This window comes from Helicoverpa zea, chromosome 2, assembly GCF_022581195.2.
Source record: "Helicoverpa zea isolate HzStark_Cry1AcR chromosome 2, ilHelZeax1.1, whole genome shotgun sequence".
Taxonomy (NCBI): Eukaryota; Metazoa; Arthropoda; class Insecta; order Lepidoptera; family Noctuidae; genus Helicoverpa; species Helicoverpa zea.
The window spans coordinates 10037551-10058186 of NC_061453.1; the positions used below are offsets into that span (position 1 = coordinate 10037551).

At 38.5% G+C, this 20636-nt stretch overlaps 3 protein-coding genes across 11 annotated transcripts; 1 reads left to right on the forward strand and 2 right to left on the reverse strand.

The window, feature by feature from the left end:
- Window positions 1–596: 596 nt before the first annotated feature.
- On the reverse strand, window positions 597–5670 carry LOC124644890. The gene is made up of 9 exons (XM_047184550.1): window positions 5544–5670; window positions 5102–5292; window positions 4080–4225; window positions 2138–2268; window positions 1970–2048; window positions 1674–1883; window positions 1085–1175; window positions 827–880; window positions 597–762 (listed from the first exon to the last, which is right to left on the reverse strand). The coding sequence occupies exons 1-9, from the start codon at window positions 5657–5659 to the stop codon at window positions 665–667; spliced, it is 1116 nt and encodes a 371-aa protein (XP_047040506.1). The 5' UTR covers window positions 5660–5670; the 3' UTR covers window positions 597–664.
- Window positions 2150–20628, forward strand: LOC124639263 (serine/threonine-protein kinase polo). 6 transcript variants are annotated; one of them, XM_047176526.1, is made up of 12 exons: window positions 2150–2318; window positions 14571–14679; window positions 15401–15625; window positions 15910–16114; window positions 16350–16542; window positions 17115–17225; window positions 17516–17742; window positions 18004–18146; window positions 18467–18648; window positions 19036–19169; window positions 19277–19389; window positions 19539–20628. In XM_047176526.1, exons 2-12 carry the CDS (start codon window positions 14581–14583, stop codon window positions 19731–19733), a joined length of 1827 nt encoding a protein of 608 aa, XP_047032482.1. In that variant the 5' UTR covers window positions 2150–2318; window positions 14571–14580; the 3' UTR covers window positions 19734–20628. The 6 variants fall into 6 exon arrangements, with proteins under 6 accessions (XP_047032482.1, XP_047032498.1, XP_047032491.1 ...); XM_047176542.1 differs by lacking the exon at window positions 2150–2318 and adding an exon at window positions 10632–10650; XM_047176535.1 differs by lacking the exon at window positions 2150–2318 and adding an exon at window positions 10897–10915.
- Window positions 5919–11650, reverse strand: LOC124639299 (pancreatic triacylglycerol lipase-like). 4 transcript variants are annotated; one of them, XM_047176578.1, is made up of 11 exons: window positions 11378–11650; window positions 9739–9845; window positions 9442–9603; window positions 8998–9135; window positions 8710–8813; window positions 8505–8632; window positions 8275–8415; window positions 7972–8064; window positions 7757–7868; window positions 7348–7487; window positions 5919–6691 (listed from the first exon to the last, which is right to left on the reverse strand). In XM_047176578.1, the coding sequence occupies exons 1-11, from the start codon at window positions 11472–11474 to the stop codon at window positions 6492–6494; spliced, it is 1422 nt and encodes a 473-aa protein (XP_047032534.1). In that variant the 5' UTR covers window positions 11475–11650; the 3' UTR covers window positions 5919–6491. The 4 variants fall into 4 exon arrangements, with proteins under 4 accessions (XP_047032534.1, XP_047032542.1, XP_047032559.1 ...); XM_047176586.1 differs by lacking the exon at window positions 11378–11650 and adding an exon at window positions 10965–11186; XM_047176603.1 differs by lacking the exon at window positions 11378–11650 and adding an exon at window positions 10469–10605.
- Window positions 20629–20636: the final 8 nt, after the last annotated feature.

Sequence of the window (20636 nt, forward strand, 5' to 3'; positions counted from 1 at the left end):
AACTAGGGCTGCCATCCGTCCGGGTTTCCCCGGATTTGTCCTCGTTTGGAGGCCGTCCGGGGGCTGTCCGGGCGGGGTTTCAAGAAATGTCCTTTTCATGTAAGAAAGCACCTCATTGAATTTAAGTATATGTTAATAGTGAAGGGATTACAAATTAGGTTCGGGGGAAAAATGCGATTTACGCCAAATGTCCGGGTTTTTTAAATGTTTGTCCGGGTTTGGCGAAATTCGAGGTGGCAGCCCTAGTTACAACGTCAAATTGGGAGTTTGACGCACGAAAAGCAGTTTAAAGGAAGATATTTTATTAATAGTACGGCCTAAGAATAAGGTAGAATAGTTCCAACAAGCTCAAAATAGAAGCACTAAAAAAGAGTCCAAAGATTCCTCCGACAGCGACTGAAATTGCAAGAAATGCCTCAATTATTGTTTTACACTACTGATCGTTTCATATAGTTTCTGCTATGTTAAAAATACGTACCAACTGTATCCAAATCATCCCGCATCAAGTTTCTCTGGTACCTGAGAGTAGGAAGTGAGGCCATTTTGACTTCGACGAGAGCCCCTTCGTAAGGTGCGTCATGGATCCATCTCCTGAAATATTACTAAATATATTTCCTCTTTTCTATCATAGTATAAACCTATTTATATTACATGGAAAATTAGCTTACTTAGTATAATGTAAAATCTTAAGTTCGCTCTCGACGCAAGATGGTAAACAATCGTCTCCAGCATTTATATCCTCACCAACTTTAATTTTGTGGGCTGAAAATTAAATATGCAATTAAGGACCATCCACATTATTAGAATTCAAGTTGTTAGAACTTACCGTCGTATGTATTCCAACAGTTCATTCCAGAGTAGTTGCAGTAAAACTTCTCATCTGAAATAAAATGATTTGTAACTAGGTAGTAGTTGCTTTAATTGATATCGGAAATTCTTACTTAAGTATCAAGTATGTGCATACCTATAGCAGACATTAAAGTGCTCCTAAAACCGCTATTTAAACGCCTTGAGGTTTTGCTTTTTCATTACAACCGTCTACGACTTTAAAATTCAAAATAACGTCAGGCGCTTTCACACTTACACGTTAAGTCTCTCACTGGATGTATGCAACCACACTGTTGGTAGAACTCTTTAGTGCTGTAAGCTAATCGGCAGGCTCCATATGAATACACCTGGAAAGGACCGTAATAGGAAAATGAAAGGTAACAATAAGTAGTTCAATAATATTGGTGTAATATGCTACTTGTAGTAATAAGTCAAGTCAAGTCAAGTCAAAAACGTTTATTGAAAATAGGCTAGTTTTTAGCACTTTTTCACCTCAAATAATACAAAGAACAGCACCCCCAAAACGCCCCCCTTTCACAATATATCGACCACTTTAATCATTGGCGCATCATATTTCATTCAACTCGTTTATCAATAAATGCACTGCTGTTATAGATTTGGTCAACACAGCTAAATATCTACTGATATCATACACGTTGCCGTTTTTAGGTGTGTGCTGATCGCCTGAAATTCGCGTGTTATTGTGTACAAAATTGACGGATTATCTAGATCCTCAATATATAACTATAACAGAATGGTTAGCTTCCTCGGGCGAGATAAAAGAGAGCTTCAAATGGCTAAGGAGAGGTACGTTAAGTAAGTTAGCTGACGTGAAATGTATTTACCGGATAAGTATGAAATGGAACTTCTGGTACTTCATGAAGGTAGCGACACTGTCTTTCATTAACATCTTTCATTCGTAACTGATCATCATTTTCCATCTCCACCACCGAGAACAGAAACCCCACTTGGTTCTCACTGTACGTATGAACTATTTGCTTTAATTTACCATCCAAGTTATTCGTTGACAACTCTTCGGGACTGTGGATTGAAATCTAGAAAGGAAACCTTTGGTTCACAAAGCTACGCGAAATTTCTGCAGATTTGTAAAAGAATGGAGACCGGACCGGACTAAACTTACCTCGGCATTAGAGAGCAATCGAAACATCAGAACTGCTGGTCCAGTGGTCATATTGACCACAAACAAGCTGTTATCTCCCCTGAAATGATCAATGAAGTCATTAGGCCGCCGTATCAGCGGCGTCGCCATGATCTTATCATTAGAGATAAAGCGAAATAGATTGCTCACTTGTGTTGTAATGTGTTGAAGGAGAAACATGGTCCGTGTTCCGAGTCTACCAGACGAAAATATTCGCAACATGGAAACTCAACGCCATTGTAACTGCAGTCGGCTACCATTTCTTGGCAAGTTTTGTGCACCTGGTGAAAGTGGACATAGAGTTATGAATTATTTCAGCAAAAATATTAAGGTCAGTGATAGTATTTTCTAAACCACATCTAGTTTTTGTCTTCCTGAGAGAATACACAATTTATAATGAGTCTCTCACTGAATGGCATTTTTTTTTTATTAACTTACATTTTTGTTCCTCATTTTCGTCGAATGCAATGCGCCATCTATCTACATCGTATAATGTATAAATTATTTGTTAACCGACTTCCCAAAAAGGAGGAGGTTCTCAATTCGTCGGGGTCTTTTTTTTTATGTATGTTCACCGATTACTCGGAGACGCCTGGACCGATTTGCAAATATTTTTTTTTTGTTTGATAGGGTTTACCTACCAGGTGGTCCCATAGTCACCAGGTCAGGATCCGATGATGGAAACCCTGAGAAATCGAGGGCAACTTTCGAAAATTGTAGACATACGTAGGGTAAAAACTTGACACTAAGGCGTATGTCTGATAACACTATGCAATGGTGAAGGTTTGGAGCTGACCTGATGATGAAGACCAGAGAATGTCGAGGGAACTTGAACAATTGAATACGTAAACTACCTCGTGTTTGGGCTTATATTGTTCGTATTGATGGGAACTTTCCACTGCGGATATGACATGCGGATAGTGACAACTATGCTTGTCACTGAAAAGCTAAAAATAAAAAACTTTTTACAAAAAAATAAAACCGACTCCTAAAAACACTGAAAAGCAAAAAAAAACTATTCTTAGGTGCATCGGCCTAGAAGTCGGTGGCGAAATAAACTTAGTTACATCCATTAGACACTGACTTCTAGGCCGATGCACCTAAAGCTGGGTACTCACTAAGCAGTGTAGCACGTAACGTATCAGGTACGGTATCAAGTGAGTACGTAGGCACGAGCCCGCTGCGAGCCGCTCGCGCGTGGAGCGCTGTAAGCTCGCAGTGACCCGCCGAGTGGCGGTTTCACTGCGAACACAAAGGCGGCTCGCAGTGAGCTCGTGAGGACCGTGGACGAGCCGTACCCACTTGCAGGTTGATACCGTATCTGATACGTTACGTGCTACACTTCTAAGTGAGTACCCAGCTTTAGAATAGTTTTTTTTTGCTTTTCAGTGTTTTTGGGAGTCGGTTTTATTTTTTTGTAAAAAGTTTTTTATTTTTCAATACGTCTCGCGGAAATAAAATTTTTCATTGTTTATTTAGGATAAAGGTTGAATCGACTAATCCCAAATGAGTAAAACACATTTTCCATGAAGTAAAAGGAACTTTATTACCTTTCACAATGACTCATAAAGGTCACTATTGTCGATGTGTTATAACAAAAAAGGAAACGCGACTATGAACACCTTCTACGAATAAATATAAAACTTGAGTCACTTACAGCTACATTAAACCTTTATTCAGTCAATACAACATTGTTTCCTTTCGCGTATAAATTAATGTGTCATATCATCAATAACATTTTAATTTAATCTTGGTCAACAAACTAAAGCAAAATAAACAAATAATAATGATGGTTTGTCATACTTTGAAAATTACTTGGAAATACCGCAGTATGGGAAAACCGATAATCAGCAAATGGTTGCACTACAAATAATAAACAAAATTTACACAAATTTTATATTTGCGTCATATCTGGGAGGACGTTTCTGAAAACTGACAAGAAAAAACTATGAATAGCAGCTCTTATAATTATAATGCCAATGAGTTTTACTCGTAAAGTACACAACTAAAGGCCAAAGGGTATGCGATCTTGCCTTGCAGAGGTGTGTATCTAAGATATAAAATCTCCTCTGTCTAAATATGTAATACTTACTCGTTCAATAATAGTTCTCCAAGGCACATCACAGGCCACAGTCTGCCCACAAGGAGCGCACTGCGCGTTGCTGCATTCTCCTCTTGCGAATAACAGGTCTGTCAGGTATCGACGGTGGTCATAGTTCAATGGGTTTAGAAGGTCCGCTAAAGTCCGGAAATAAGGGGTGAACATAAGTTTCAAGAAGTGAATTCCTGAGTTTGGGAGATTAATTACAATTGGGGCAGTCTACCTACGATTAGGTGAGAAGTATCCACTTCAAAGGCTTCAAAATTATGTACTTATCTCCAGTAGGAAAAAATACTAATTGGTAACATAAGCGTTAGTAAGATTACCACGCGATTTTTTGTTTTGCCCTAATTTAGACTTACCTACCTACTATGAACCTTTTTTACATGAGAGAATATTCTGTGATTATCTGCCTACTATTTATTTAAAACATTTTGATGTAAAATGGTTGCAATCTGCAATCAAGGAAATTACTTGAAAATCCCAGTCCCAGTATCCGATAAGTGTCCAGTACGATACCTACATATCGTATCTTAATGAGACACTATTACCTACTTCACAATCAATAATTGCTCTGTTTAAAGTTTAAACAGTAACTATATAGAACATGTGAATTGTTTTGACACAAAACCACAATTCAATTAGTTAGGTACTCATTTGTCATGACTGCCAATAATATTTAGTTATTGCGAAAAGGTTAGTGCTTGCCTCCTATCAGTGACGAGGAAAATAAATAATGATAAAACATTAAGTGCTACTGTTCTTGACCGACGAAATTATCTGTATGTAGCCTCTGATTACCTCCTTCCAAGATGTCGCGACGGCTGAATTAATTGATAGCAAAAAATCTCGGAAAGAACCTTTCTTTTTATATCTTACCTACTTCAGAATAATCAAGTTCATCATGCTCCTGCTTTTATCCCAATGTTATTTGGGGTCGGGGCAGCCTGTTTCCTCCTTTCATACTCTACTAATAATCAAGTTATTTATATAATTTGGTCACTCATACTTACGATAAAGAGCTGTGAACTTCCGTAGAGCAATCTTAGTAGAATGCTGTTCGCACAGCGTGACTCCTGGGAAAGTAGTGGTCCAATTCAAGTAGAGAGTGTCGATCGTAAAATTGACTTCGTCCCCTTTATCATGTTCAAGCAGCAGGCACAGGCAACAAACAGACGCTATCAGGGTCAGTAGCCAGAACATCCTGAACAATAGTACCTTAATGTAACCATAGTTTGATACGTATGTAATTGCTTCTGGATTTTCAACTTGATACTACTAAGCTGTGTAGAGATACTAGGTCATTAACTACCTTAGCAAGGCAGTGAACCTAGGTAAAGCACCTAAATAAAAGTGAGAGATAGAAATGCTGACACCGAGATTGACAACTGTACAATTCAATTAAGTTTCTTTGATACTGTGTGGTCATGAATTTAGTGGTAGTTTACTACATACCTGACCAGCAGACTCCTATTAGCATCAAACAAATAATGCAGACCATGTATCCCACTGTTGCGTCCGAAGAAAATAAATCTCTTTTTAAAACGTTCAGCAACCTCGGCACCGCGCATTTTCGTGACAAGGCGTTACTACAAACAGTTGGGAACTTTACAAGCACTAAACTTACTGGTGATTTATTACTAGTTAGGTACAACTTCGACAAACTATTGCGTGTTTACTAAGTGTATGATTAAAAAGCTCTGCAATCACTTTAAAAGGTATAATAGATTGCTATTATACGGTATTTGAATAAATAATGAGAAATAGCTACAATTATATTGGTAGGTACTATAATGTAATTACTTGTTGAAATAAATAATAAATCCGATACACAATTAAGATAAACGTTTATTTAGAATATAAATAGTATCAATAACTGTCGAAACATAATAACTATACAAATGCATTCAAATAGTATGTTCTTACACAAATTACAGATCTAAAGTCTAAATAAAGAACTACTATATTATATAGACATACTACAGATACTAGCTAGACAAAGTATATGACAAGATTTGATCCAAGTTCTACCAATAATCGAGATCCGAGTTTCTATAATGTAAAATTCTACACTTTATTACTTACTGACTCTCATTTCTTCGTTTTAAAAAATAAACTCTTGTAAATTAAGAATCAATCTCTACCTTACAAAGCTGATTGGTTAGCTTAAAACCGATTGCAAACTCATGATAGTCAAACTATTTCATAATTGCAACCATAATCTCTTTCTAATTCTAACTTCAAATCAATAATTTAACAGAATTCTTATTTGAAGACCCTTTGGTTCTTCTAGGACCGCAAACTTAATTATAACTAACTTAGAATAATATCACTAAATTACGTTTCAGTCCGACACCCTTCAAAACGCAGTGTCCCAAAGTCTATGGGATTCCGATATTCCGTTCAACCGAAAATTCTTTTGTACCAAGGCTTTTGCGTGGTAGTAAGGTCTGCTACATCGAATCCCCTTTCCAAGGGGTCAGCGTAGTCCTTGTTTATGGTAGGAACAGTTGTGGTGGTCTTCCGTAACTGGTCCAGTAGGAAGCCCTTGCGAAGATCCATTAGTAACTCCGGTAGGGGATGGCGACGCTCCCATTCCGACGCTTGAATGTAAAATTGTGTATTTTAACAACTTGGTATTGAGGAGTTTCCAATAGTTACGTAATCATGTTTTCCTAGTGCAAATTGTCAACATGATCAAATTGGTGTCCAGTATATAATTTTAGCTAGACAATGGCTCAATACTAAATGGAGACTCATTTAGGAGTCCTTATTCGGACTACAATCGCAGCATTATTTGCACGTGATGCATTAAAGCCGGAAGCCAAAAAAAACTATTTTTTTTTTTGGTATCTCATATTGTTTTGAGAGCCACAATAAATTCAGTTTCGCATGATATTACCGAGCACTTAGGTGTACTTAATATGTTCTCGTAGCGGAAACCAGTACATGCCCTTGATGGTCGCAACACTGATAATGTGCCTGTTACTATATCACACTTATGTTTACGAGTATGAATAACGCTTCCATATAAAAAATCTCTTTGTTTTTAATGAAAATTAACTGTGTTATCAATGGGAGTGGTAGCTTTTGTTTTTAACAGGGATATCATTTCGGCTTCATCAGGATATCTGCCTGCTTTGCTACGGGTGTTTTACCATCAACACAAGATTTCATTCTAAAGGGAAATAATTCTGGCACAAGTACAAGTTATACTATACTTCATAGGCCTTTAAAAATCAGAAAGAAGATGACTTACGACAATAAGGCTCCTTATCCGTGGTGAGCACGAAGTATTGTCCTCTGGCTCGCGGCAAGCCGTCCAGTCCGGCTGCTCTGATGCCCATCTCCGAACACGAACCTATTCTATCGCACGCTGCTTTGAGGCTTGCGTTAACTCTGCGAAGAATGTTATCATTAACGTTCAGGATCTACGAGGCATTTAGCCGTAGGACATATACAACTGAAAAACATAGGCCTTCTTCAAAGCGATTGGAAGAGATTTGCGTCCAGCACCGACGCAGCATATGGTAGATCATTCGGACATATTAAATCAAAGTACTACATAGGTGTCTACAAAAACAGCTAGACTGTTAGAAATTGTTACTGAGGATCTTATTCATATGACAATTTGCATCGCCTATGACTTGAAATAATAAAGAGCTTACCCTTCATAAGTCAAGTCCCACCGATGTCCTCTAAAAGTGCAGTTGTGGCTTCTCAACGATTCCGTGAAGAGCAAGTATGCTCGTCCATGGCTGCATATAGCTTGCTGTAATCCTAAGAGAAATTAGTTTATCAGATACTAGAAGTATGTACTGCTTAATCAAAAGTCATCATAAATCAGGTATTTATAGTGTAATTACAGCTAAATACGACTTACTGATAGCATATGGCACGAGAGATAACCACGAACTAGTTCCGTTAAAGCAACCCGGCTGCTTCATACCACCGTTTGGATAAAAGTCGGCATCGCCTGGAACAATACAGAATATTGATAAATAAATGGCAACTAATATACGATGCTGATATTATATGCCATTTACTCTATATATTGGATTAGAGAGGTACAGAGGACAGGCCTCAAATTTTCACATAAAGTAACATTATTATGAACTTGATAGCTTAGCTTAGGTAAACAAAAAATATAAACTAAGGCCATATCCAAAAAAAAAAACATATTTACCATCAGGATCAGGAAATCCGAACCCAATTTTAGATAACAGTCGCCCGTTAGTGTGAATGATGTCCACAAAATCCGCGTCTGTAGCATCCAGACGTTCTGTAGAGTCAGTTGTCCTGAAGCAAGGTTGAGCGGGATCCAAACCTGGAACAAGCGATGACAGGCAATAAATAGAATGTTCTGGAAACAAATAAAGAGCAAAAACTTCGTTCGTTCAAAGACTTCGTACTAACCAGTAATTCGTGCCACTTTACCCAAATGATAAGACACGTATGATGCGATGTGTGCACCTAAGCTGTGTCCTACGAAATGCATATCTTTCGTCCTCGCCCCAGTCGCAGCCATCAACTGACGCATGAATCTGGAAATATTTAGAATTCAGTCATGATTAAAAGCATTAATTGATTCGCACTTATTTCTAGTATAGAGGCTGCTTACCCAACAACATCAGAGCCAACTCTTCGCGTATTTGCAACAGCTCGCCAATACTTCCAAGTATTTCCACCTCCACTCCAGTCCACAGCAATGACATTGACATCCCCCTGAAGACAAATAAAGTTCAAAAAATGAATTTTACGACTCCCGAACGAATATTTGAACACACGAGACAGCGGAGAAAAGAACCAACCGACAAGTAACTTCAGGTAATATAGTTTCTTGTCTGTTCTACTCCTTGAGCGACCTTTCGAAATGAAAAACAAAACTTTTATTGGTGATGAAACGTACCCATGCTAATAATGCTTGCATCATGTCAGTGACCCAGGAAGCGTTGCTGTGACTCATGAAACCGTGGACTATCATCACGGTCTTCCTATGCGGTTTGAAGTCTACCCATTCCAGCCCGAACTGATCTCCGGGGAATACCTGCAAACAATTCGTCTTATAGCGTGATTCACTGTCCCCTTGCCCTTGAGAGGATTATTAACGGCAGCCGATAAAATCATGCAAAAGTATTAACACGCAAGTTTTTAAATGAATTATTTGCCACTAAAAGTCGTCGATTATTCGATTATTCAGAGGAATATTATTGGTCTGAGTTTTTTAACATTTCTCAAGAACCTTTACTTGTCTAAAATTGGGTACCTACTATATGGTGACTTTACGGTGATCAACCGTCTTAACAAAACACTATTGAGAAAAACTTTATTTGACGGGTACGATAAGTCTTACCTGAACCCTGGCAGGCATACCACGCGAGTAGAAGTAGAAGTGTGTATTCACGGTGTTGGAAGGGTCAGGCTTCATGTTGAAAAGGCTTATGATCTGCCGCGTTAGGGAGCCCAAACCGAAGCAGTCCACGATGTCTGGCACTGGAAGACCCGTTGTGGTTACCTGAACAATGTTACTTCTATTTAGATTTCCTATTTACATTTTTATCCAAGACCGGGATGGTTGGCGCTTATTCAGGGATTCCTACGTTCAGCACTCAACGGCGATAGGTTTATCATGATGATCAAAGGAACGTACCATAGGATCAGCAAATCTATCGCTGAGGGGAATAACATCAGGCTCGGTAGTCTCCGGTTGCATCTTCATAAACTCGAGCAGATCCTCAGGGTTTATATGATTCTCCACTGTGGAAAAAGTATGATTACATTATAAAATATAGGGATGATTGAAAGTTTGTTCTAGAGTTGGATTTATTCTAATTTCTGGCAAAAAAATCTAGACTGTCTGCTATGTCCTTTTCATGTAAATTGAATACTTGACAGACAAAGTTGCTTTCACATTTATAATATTAGTAAGGATTACATATGTGGTATTTTCAGTTGATCTTATTTTTTACAAGTGTGAATATATGTTGCTATCATCTACTAATGTGTGTTAGTTAATATCCACATTGAATATGCAAACTAGCTTAAAAATGTAATAGGCACCTATTCGAACAACACGCACCGGACCTTTTTTATTGACAAACAATAATGGGTCATCTGTCGCCGCTATTTGTACAGCCGACTAAATTAAGGGCAATATGGTTTTCCAAATGGGTTAGGAGGCATTACGAAGTCACAGTCCATACGAGGAAGTCTTACACCTTGCGTGTACGTATATTTTTGTACGTCCTTGTAAGAAAACGGGCGCAGTTTCCAAGACGACGGCTCGACATTTCCTGACCTCGACCAAGTATTACGGTGAAGACGTATTGAATGAGGACAGTTTCCCGTGGAGTAGCATGCTGCACGCCAGTTACACTCACGCGATGCGCTCCTACTAGTTTGTCTTCTAAACAGTTTGCGCCGTCGCGAACCTTCGGTACATCGAACCGTGTCTTATGTTTTTGATTTGAATTAACGTCCCGATCATCCTCTATATGAGTGATTTTGTGAAATAAAATGTGAGCGTATTATTTACAACTGTTGTGTTTTCTAGTGGGTGATTGTAAGTCATCATTAATATTTATGTGTTCTCACACAATCAAAGACATATCGCTCATCATCTTGAGGCCATGACATGCCTTGAATAAAATTAGTGCCACACATAAGCAGTCTGTGGTATAGACACCACGTTTTAATGGCATACTTTAGCGTTTATAAGCAATTAGTCATGTTTACTAGCTCATAAAATTAATTCTAGAAAATTCTGATTGAGATAAATCACAACATTTGAAGGGTTTAACTTGAAGAGTTGTTAACGTACCTATTGGGTAATTATTTTTGATCACACACAGCGTTTCTAAAATAAAAATGGTTTACCTCGACAATAACAAAACACGGCACAAAACAAAATAATTGCCACCACATTTTGCACTTTCATAATGCACGTTCCCGATCGCCGACATTACGTTTTTTGAGTTCACATTAAAACTTAACTAGGTATTTACGCACGACTTTTTGGCCCAAAGTCTAATCCCATACTGCCTTTAAATGTTTATAATTGTAGGAGCAATTTTTATGTAATCATCACGCATTAATGGATGAAATAAATATTAATTAGCTATTAAATTCACGCAAAACAATCATGAATCTGACGTTCCCTTAAAATTACGGTAGGTTTAAATTCTTATCGTACTCACTAAGAAGGTATAAACAAATAATTAACAGGCAAACCAACTGTTCATGTCAAGGACAATTAATGAGGTATTGAATTGAACAAATCAATCACTTACAATCATCGGTAGTAACCAGCGCCTGTTGAAAACTTTCATCGTTATTTAACAGAAACAAAACACTTATTAACAAAAAGTGACGAAAGACGGAGTCCATGTTGAATTTTTTAAAATGCAACTTATTTTTATTTTTTTATCTAATGGCCAGTCACAATAATTGTGCGCGCAAAATAGTTTTTATTTAATTGTTATCTGTTTATTGCACAAACTCGGGCACGACCACAATGCTGGCTGCCTTTGATATTGACTACAGCTTACAGACAGTTTTATACCAGTGATTCGCAGACAACTCACTTTGTACCTAAAGCTCGCGATAAATAGCGTCCTTAGAGTCATTGTGGTTATATACAGATTTGGCTAATTACTCAGCCAATATTTTCAGTTTAATAAAAGTCATAACATCAACATTAAGGAAAACCCCCAAGAACACGTAAAATTATTGAATTCTGTGCGGTTATTCAAAAATCCATTCCAGCTCTGGGAGGAAGCCTCGCTTAGATAAGGCGCAATAAGAATCGTTTCTAAAGAATTTGCTGAACTCGTTAATGAAATAATCCAAAATTCTATTAATTCTTTTAGAATTGTTCGTCTAAAAAAAACATGTAGGTACCTAACCATATTTGTTAGCAATTTTTCTCCAGTTTAAAATACAAAAAAATACAGGTAGATAATGGTTTTACAATTTTGAAACACAATTTGATAATGCGCAAGTAATTAGGTACCTACATACTAACCTAATTGTTAATAACGGTGACGCATACCGAATGATCCTAAATTAATATTATGGTAGTGTTTAACATGTTCAATTAGGTGCCTACAAACTATATAGTAATTCGATTAGTCAAGCAGCTTCCAAATAGCTAATGAAATGAAGATATAATGAAGTACTTAAATTAATGACTAAATAATTAATACATTGTTAGCAACCTTTTTCTTATTTAGGTAACAATATTGCTTGGGGTAGTTAACACTGTCCAAAAATGAGATAACGATGTAAACATACCTACACCAATACCTATCATGTAAGAACAATAACTACGTTGACCTTTAGCTACGGAATATATTAGATAATAAATAGGGAGTATCCTACCACATTTTTTTACGTACTTCAAATAACTTTTTTTTTAATTATTTATATTTTATTTAATTACACGAGTCTACAGTAACGCCATCTATGATAAGCTTCGCGAAATCCACATTTCTCTTGATTGGTTCACATTGAAGATTATCATACAGCAAGCCTTAATAAAATTGATACTGGCATCAAAGTTATAAACAATTTTTTTTAAAACTACCTACGCAGAACATGACATAGAGTTTAGAAATTTTGAAATCTTTGTGCTTGGCCTGACTGAACTGAACCACGTTGAAGAGCCCCTCCAAAATTTTTTAATTAATATTTCAACTGCAGACTGCAGAAGTGGACGATAAAATTATTTCAATGACAAAATAAATGTTATTCAACAAGTGTGTTACCACCCTTATTCATGTCCATATTAGTGGTATGTCCTTCGTTCATAGATGTAATGGTACGTTCACACGCGCGCGTTCAAATCGACATTCAACGGGCACAGTCACGTTCACGAGCGTGTAAACGGTACGCCCGAGCCCGTGAACGCGCCCGTGCCCGTGAATGCCGCGAATCGGTCGAGTGTCGGTTTTTTGGCAAAGTTCAAAGGATGAATGTGCGGGCGCCCGGCGACTGTTTAGGCTAGGCGCTGATTGCAACTTTTCGTCACCGTGACTTTTTGTCACTTAGTCAAGTGCAATGAAAACTATACAGAGTGCGCTCATTATGGTGACGTGATAAGACGGTGACAAATAGTTGCAGCAGCAGGCAATGCCGGAGTGACGTGACTGTCACTCGCGTACACGTACGTACATTACAATGGGAGTCCGCTCACTGGTGACTTTTTGTCACTCAGCCGGCATACAAAAATGAACGCGATTTGTCACCCAAGAACAGATTCAGTGAGCGCACCGTGGGTGACAGCAGGTGACAGTGACAAAAAGTCACGGTGACGAAAAGTTGCAATCAGCGCCTAGCCTTACACGCGCGCGGGCAGTCAGTCTCTCCTGCGCTTTCGTGACGATTAAACGTTCTAAGAAAGTCGCTACAATCGGAGATTACAACATGGCGGAATGGTTAACGTCGTTCATCATTTTGATTCTTTTTCCAATAAAAATAAGTTAAGCCAAAGGCTATGACAGCAACAACACCGAGATCCTCGCGGCTCGCCATTCTTGCACTGACTGACACGACGGCGCGCGTGTGAACAGCTTGGATGTACGCCTGCCCGCGACGGGCTGCACGCCGCGCAGCACGCCAAGCAGCCCGCCGGGCTGCGCGGCGTGCGTGTGAACGTAGCATAAACGGTACGCCCGAGCCCGTGAACGCGCCCGTGCCCGTGAATGCCGCGAATCGGTCGAGTGTCGGTTTTTTGACAAAGTTCAAAGGATGAATGTGCGGGCGCCCGGCGACTGTTTACACGCGCGCGGGCAGTCAGTCTCTCCTGCGCTTTCGTGACGATTAAACGTTCTAAGAAAGTCGCTACAATCGGAGATTACAACATGGCGGAATGGTTAACGTCGTTCATCATTTTGATTCTTTTTCCAATAAAAATAAGTTAAGCCAAAGGCTATGACAGCAACAACACCGAGATCCTCGCGGCTCGCCATTCTTGCACTGACTGACACGACGGCGCGCGTGTGAACAGCTTGGATGTACGCCTGCCCGCGACGGGCTGCACGCCGCGCAGCACGCCAAGCAGCCCGCCGGGCTGCGCGGCGTGCGTGTGAACGTAGCATAATATAGTTGGAGTTCCCAGTATTTTAGTTTCAAATTTATTTACCAAGAAACCGTAAAACAAATTAAGGACTCATTTTTTATATTCCTTTAATAAATCTACTTATTTTATAATGTACTTTCCTAGTAAAATGATACTGAAACCGTCTAACTTTACAAAAAAATCTTAAAATATGTGGTAGTAATCATGAAATTTTTACTAGCAACTTTGGTAGAAAATGCTATTCAGTGATTGGACGCAACTTCAAACCGTTCAAACAGCCTTCAAAGTTTGCTTCAAAGTTCAAACGTATGGCCGTTTGAAATCTCCTTTGTGAATTTGTCAACAATCATCAATAGTTAATTGCTTAACGTAACTTTATTTGACTTGTAATTTTATATTTTAAGCAAGTTTAAAATGACGTCGATCAAAGAAGACGAAAAGAAAGAAATACCGGAAATTATACACGATCCCCAAACAAACTGCACCTATCAGAGGTTACGATTTTTCGGAAAGGTAAGTTCTTTTATTATTTCGTTTATTAAATTTAATGTTATTTCTTTAATCACCTCCATAATTAACAGTTTAAACGTAAGTTTTGTGCAATTTGAATACTCAAAAGGTTACAAAACTTGCAACGGCGTTTGCACCTGTTGTATTACAAAAATTGTTATGTAGGTAACCGTTAAACGTTAATTATGTGGGCTCTATTTCTATGTCGAGCTTTATGACACCTTGTAATTAGAAATATATCCTAAATCTCTATCTTGTGGGACAAATGCGTAATTTGTCGGTTACATTTCAAATGCAACACAAGTTGATTAACAGGTGCAGTTGCTTCTTGTAGTCTTGGGTGAAACCAAATGTCTGAACATGCATTAGAGGTTCATCAAAATGTTGAATCAATTTGTTTCAAGTTTGCATAAATATTATGTTGGCAAACTGTTGTTTTGGAGACTAATGGTCCAGTTCAGAGAAATGTACAATTTCTATCATCATTTCATATTTATGTAAAAGAGATCATTCGTTTATTAGCTAACTTCTCATCTCTTTATACATGTTGTTTTTAGAGTCGGCTAACTGGTAATCTGCAGTTATGTTTGTCTAAGATAAAAATATCATATTTGTAAACTAACCCACATTAATCAGTCATTCTTAATCACAATGTTTTCTAATTCATACACATCACTTAACTGCACATAGAACATTGTACAGTAACTAAATCAATATATTTTAGGGTGGCTTTGCAAAATGCTATGAGATCCAAGACATAGCCACAAGCCAAATATGGGCGGGGAAGATAGTTTCCAAGAAACTGATGGTGAAGTCCAGCCAGAAGGAGAAGATGGCGCAGGAGATCTCCATCCACCGTTCCCTGCAGCACAAGCATGTGGTCGGCTTCCACAGCTTCTTTGAAGACTCACTCAATATCTACATCATACTGGAGCTGTGTAAGAGACGGGTAAGTTTCATGTAATTTTCATGTCAACTATTTTCTCTTATCCTACATGGTAAAACTATAATCTTTCACTACGTAGTTTGGAATATTTATGTTTGCACAGGTATCAATGAAGCCTTGATTCTAATTATAGATTTTGTTTTTAAGGTCAATGATCCTTAAGGGCATTGACTCAATCCCTTACAGCCTTGTTTCATTAACTATTCAGTTATAACTTCTACTTAATAATTAACTCTATTTGAAAATAAGTATAAAATTATATTATCTTAACTATGTATTATCTACAGTCTATGATGGAGCTGCACAAGAGAAGAAAAGCAATTACGGAACCAGAGACAAGGTTCTACATGCACCAGATACTCCTTGGCGTGCAGTACCTGCATAACATGCGCATCATCCACAGAGATCTGAAGCTTGGCAACCTGTTCCTTGATGATGACCTTCACGTTAAGATTGGAGACTTCGGATTGGCTGCTAGGATTGAATATGATGGTTTGTTTTACAACTTTATTTTTAGGTATACAAAATAGTATATAAAAATGTTTGAATTGAAGTTTTTGTCACTTTAATTTAAATTGTTAAGAGTACCAATTTTAAACCTACGAAAAATGAAGCTTTAGTCAAAAAAGTTAAAAATTCTACATAAATAATGTTCAGTTATTTCTTCTCACTAACAATATTTTGCCTCATTCACCAAATAGGCATTAATTCAGTTTATATAACACAGGAGAAAGAAAACAAACGCTATGCGGCACTCCGAACTACATAGCGCCGGAGATTCTGACGAAGAAGGGGCATTCCTTTGAAGTAGACATCTGGAGCCTGGGCTGCATCATGTACACTCTGCTCGTTGGCAAGCCGCCGTTTGAGACGTCCACGCTCAAGGACACTTACAAGAGGATCAAACAGTGCGAGTACAGGTATGTTAAATCACATCTTACTTAACAATACTTAATATTTTTTTTCTATGTCAATAGGATACAAGTTTCCTTGCACCATTCGCACATTATGATAACATTTTTGGAAATTCCTGTTTAATATCTCCTTTTATTAATTTGGTTTGATATATTTTATTCCCTTGATACGTTTTTCATTGAACACAATTTTACATTGTTTTATAATTTTTACAAAGTTAAAGTACTTACTTAATTGTTAACGCTAGTACAAGCAATAATGTTTGTTCAAATTGTAGGGATTGGGAAATTCCCAGCACCTCAGAACCGATTTGACCATGAAAATGGAATATTTAAGATTTCATTAGAAATATTATTTTATGATTAATTCATAATTGAAAGACAATGATTGGCATAATTTTTCAATGAATCCTTATTATTTATTTGAATCATTTACCGTGATTATTCTACGTCATTCAACTTACCACGCAAACCTATTAGTGTAACTACCCCATTAAGCTATCGCGATCAAATATTGAAAATTCCGGCGTGCAGAATTCCTGTGAAATAATGCAGATGTACTTTGTATTGTCAATCAGTGAGGGGGTGCACCTCGCGATGAGCGTGTGTTGCTCGGGGCCCTGGCACTCACTGGGTAGTCGGTACGCGCGCGCGTTAGTCAACGATAATACCGTCAACCAGCGCTACAGGTGGTTACAACCAATATACGGTGATGGTGTCGTGGCGGCCTCGTGTGTGACGTAACAACCATGGTCATATTCCGCTAATCAGCAACCAATAACTGTTGCTTACGACGGTGCATCTGACTGCGACATTCATTCATAAGTTTGTGTTGATCAGCTTCATGTGACTTGTGTCTAATTTTTTGTATGTTGAAATCACTCATTGTCCTGTTTGGTGAAATTTAATAATACACACATTCACCATCGAACTAACTAGAAGTTGTAAAAAAGTCAATAAAACTGAAGCGTTCGCTTAGGATCCCGTCATCGCTGCGCAAGCCGGCGGCGTCGATGATAGTACTGCAGCTGCAGTCGAACCCGGCGCGGCGTCCGTCAGTAGACCGGCTTCTGCAGCACGAGTTCTTCTCGTCCGGCATCATGCCTGCCGCTCTGCCGCTGTCCTGCCTCACCACCGCGCCTAGGACTGATCAGTTGGAAGGCGTCGCTCTGCACCGCAGGCCACTCAACGAGGTTAACTCTAATGGTAAGTATATGTAAACTGATGTCGCATTTATTATTCGTATAGAGCTAGCGTTACCACCTAGCCTGTCCCAGCATCACAATAGGATATATTTTCAATCCTAAGTGCCTATCGAAACCTTCCTCTGCCATCGTTTTTTCTGTTGGTGAGAACGGAATAATTATCAGTTGCGTATCTTGACAAATGTTAAAGTAGAAACATAGAGCTTTTGTGATGATCATAAGCCTTAAGTAAATATGGAGAACGCATAAATGATATGGTAAGTTACAGATCACGTGGCGATGGCGTTGGACTCGCCGGTGAAGCGCGAGGCTATCGGCGCCGAGCCGCGCGCGGTGGAGCCCACCTCGCACCGACAGAACCTGTTCGCCTTGCGCGATCAGCTCGCTGCACTGCTTGTTAGCAAGGTATGGAAACTCTTTAGACTTCCTTAACACAAAAACAACAACGAAAATACAATGTGTGTCGTACAAACTCCATGTTACCAACTTTAATATTCCTTTATTTTAAAATATGTTTTTTTTATTCGAGTCAGTCGAATCGCTATATAATGCAAAAACGACGGCGTGTTATAAGTTTGTCGTGTCTGTGTATGTGTGCCTGTGGCACCTTAGCTCCCAAATGTGTGATCCGATTTGAATGTTTTTTTTTCCTGGACCTATCTATTCATGACTATTAAAATAACATAGAAAAAAGACAATGTTAATCTTAACTTTCTCATCCACAGCTGAAATGCCGTCCGGAATGTCTGACAGACGACATGAGCGACCCCGCGGCCCAGCCGCTGGTCTGGGTGGGCAAGTGGGTGGACTACAGCGACAAGTACGGCTTCGGCTACCAGCTGTGCGACGAGAGTGTCGGAGTCATGTTCAACGACACCACCAAGCTTATTATGTTGGCTAATGGACTGTAAGTATTATTTATTTATTTATTGATCAAAAAGGTGCATTTAAAGTTTTATAAAATACATCAAATAAAACTAAACACATAGTTGTAAGCTTCATCCACGATTTTGCCCGAATTTTGAAGGAATTACTCCGCGCAACTGGATAAGAAATCTCCTATGGTCTTCTTCATTAACTGGACATATTTAACACTGAAAGCTCTTTTCAAATTGGTGAAGTGGTTCGTCAGATTGGCGCGTTCAAGGAAACAAACAAACTTGGCAACCTAACGACATTAATGTTCCCGAGATTAATGTACTCAACCAAACAAATCCTTCAGCTTTACATGAGTACAAATAAATAGTACTTCTTTACCACAAGATATTACTAACAAGCCCCATTTGTCCCTCAGGAACGTGCACTACATCAACCGGCAGGGCCAGGAGCAGTACATGACGATGCGCGAATACCCGCAAGAGCTCGACAAGAAGATGAAACTCCTCACTTATTTCAGGAGATATATGACTGAACACCTTATGAAAGCTGGTAAACTACTGCCCTTAAAATCAATAAAAGCATAATATGTTTCACATGGTTCTCGCCAAAATTTAGGACGGCTCAGACCTACATTAATGGTTCTTATTGTGTCTCAGGTGCGTCAGTGCCAGTGAGAGAGAGTGACGGACTGTCCCGATTGCCGCATCTGCACCAGTGGTTCAGAACCACGCTGGCAGTCATTATGTACCTGACTAACGGAACACTACAGGTAAATATTAATAACTTCCCTGTCCCATGAATCATATGTGATACACACTGATTGTTTAATTATTGTGTCTGTTTCATGGATATGTGGTTAAAATCAGTACTTCTCATGTGTCCATTGCACACATTTTAATAACGACACTTGTTCAACAGATTAACTTCCAAGACCACACGAAGATAATCCTGTGTCCGCTCATGCAAGCCGTCACATACATTGACGTGGAGAAGAACTTCCGAACGTTCCGCTTTAGCACAATCGAAGAGCACGGCTGTGATAAGAAGCTCTACACTAACCTCACTTACGCACTGGAGAAACTGAACAGTGTACTGGCCAATAAGCTCTGCTAGTCGCTATTTTACTGTACTTCTGGAACATAATAATTATTTAAATGAATTTTACTATTGTCTATACTTAGACAAGTTCGTGCGAGATTTCATCGTCTGCAGTCTAGGGTTTAGTACACTTGAGGTGATTCTACACCCATTGTTTCGTTTGTTACTTTTATTAGCAACATACATGATTTTGTTAGAGTTTATTTCGTCTCAAAAATCAATTTCAGTACTGTTTTTTAAAGAAATGCTTTTTTTTGTCCACCGGTTTATCTCTATTATTATTATTTATTTAGTAGCCTTCTTGTAAACTATAAGCATTGTTGGTCTATGTCAACACTGCTTATTTTTATCACTAATGCCATTTTAGATTTCGTATCTAATATCTAAGTTGCTGGTTTAATAGTGAGTACACTTACTATATATACTTCCAGCTTCGCTATTCTGTCCTACCTTAGATATCTAAATCACAACATAAACTTATGGACACCTTGTTGCATTCATGATTGAGTATGATAAGTTAAATTTTAGTTAAACCTCTTGACGTATGTAGTTGATAGAGAGCACCATGACTGAGGGCTGCGGTGCGAGCGGGTTGCGTTTGGAGTTTTTTATTTAGTTTTATAATTATAACTATATTTTTATAACTTGTTTCTGTGCTTCAGTAACATCGGATAATACCGAGTTAGTTGATTAACATAGTTACATGCACCATCGAGAAGACACTACTACATCATTAATTTCTAAATTACAAAAACACCAAAAGCTGGTGATGTGAAGCGTCAGTATTATTACAAATTCGATGGTGTTGAAGCACTTCTGATTTGTAACACAAGTTTCTCAGAGGTCTGTTACCTCACTCTCTGTAATATAAACATAACTATTTGACAATAAAGTTATTAGGAAAATAAAACTCGTTTT

Bases quoted from the DNA above. Each gene is read 5' to 3' on its own strand.
- LOC124639263 (XM_047176526.1), top strand. From the start codon at position 14,581: ATGACGTCGATCAAAGAAGACGAAAAGAAAGAAATACCGGAAATTATA. The intron at 18,147-18,466 runs GTATGGAAACTC...TCTCATCCACAG, and splicing joins CTGCACTGCTTGTTAGCAAG to CTGAAATGCCGTCCGGAATG. The intron at 18,649-19,035 runs GTAAGTATTATT...TTTGTCCCTCAG, and splicing joins ATTATGTTGGCTAATGGACT to GAACGTGCACTACATCAACC.
- LOC124639299 (XM_047176578.1), bottom strand. From the start codon at position 11,474: ATGGACTCCGTCTTTCGTCACTTTTTGTTAATAAGTGTTTTGTTTCTG. The intron at 9,846-11,377 runs GTAAGTGATTGA...CTTTTTCCACAG, and splicing joins GCTGGTTACTACCGATGATT to TGGAGAATCATATAAACCCT. The intron at 9,136-9,441 runs GTAAGACTTATC...AATTGTTTGCAG, and splicing joins GTATGCCTGCCAGGGTTCAG to GTATTCCCCGGAGATCAGTT.
- LOC124644890 (XM_047184550.1), bottom strand. From the start codon at position 5,659: ATGCGCGGTGCCGAGGTTGCTGAACGTTTTAAAAAGAGATTTATTTTC. The intron at 5,293-5,543 runs GTATGTAGTAAA...ACTATTGTTCAG, and splicing joins AATAGGAGTCTGCTGGTCAG to GATGTTCTGGCTACTGACCC. The intron at 1,176-1,673 runs GTAAATACATTT...GGTCCTTTCCAG, and splicing joins TTCCATTTCATACTTATCCG to GTGTATTCATATGGAGCCTG.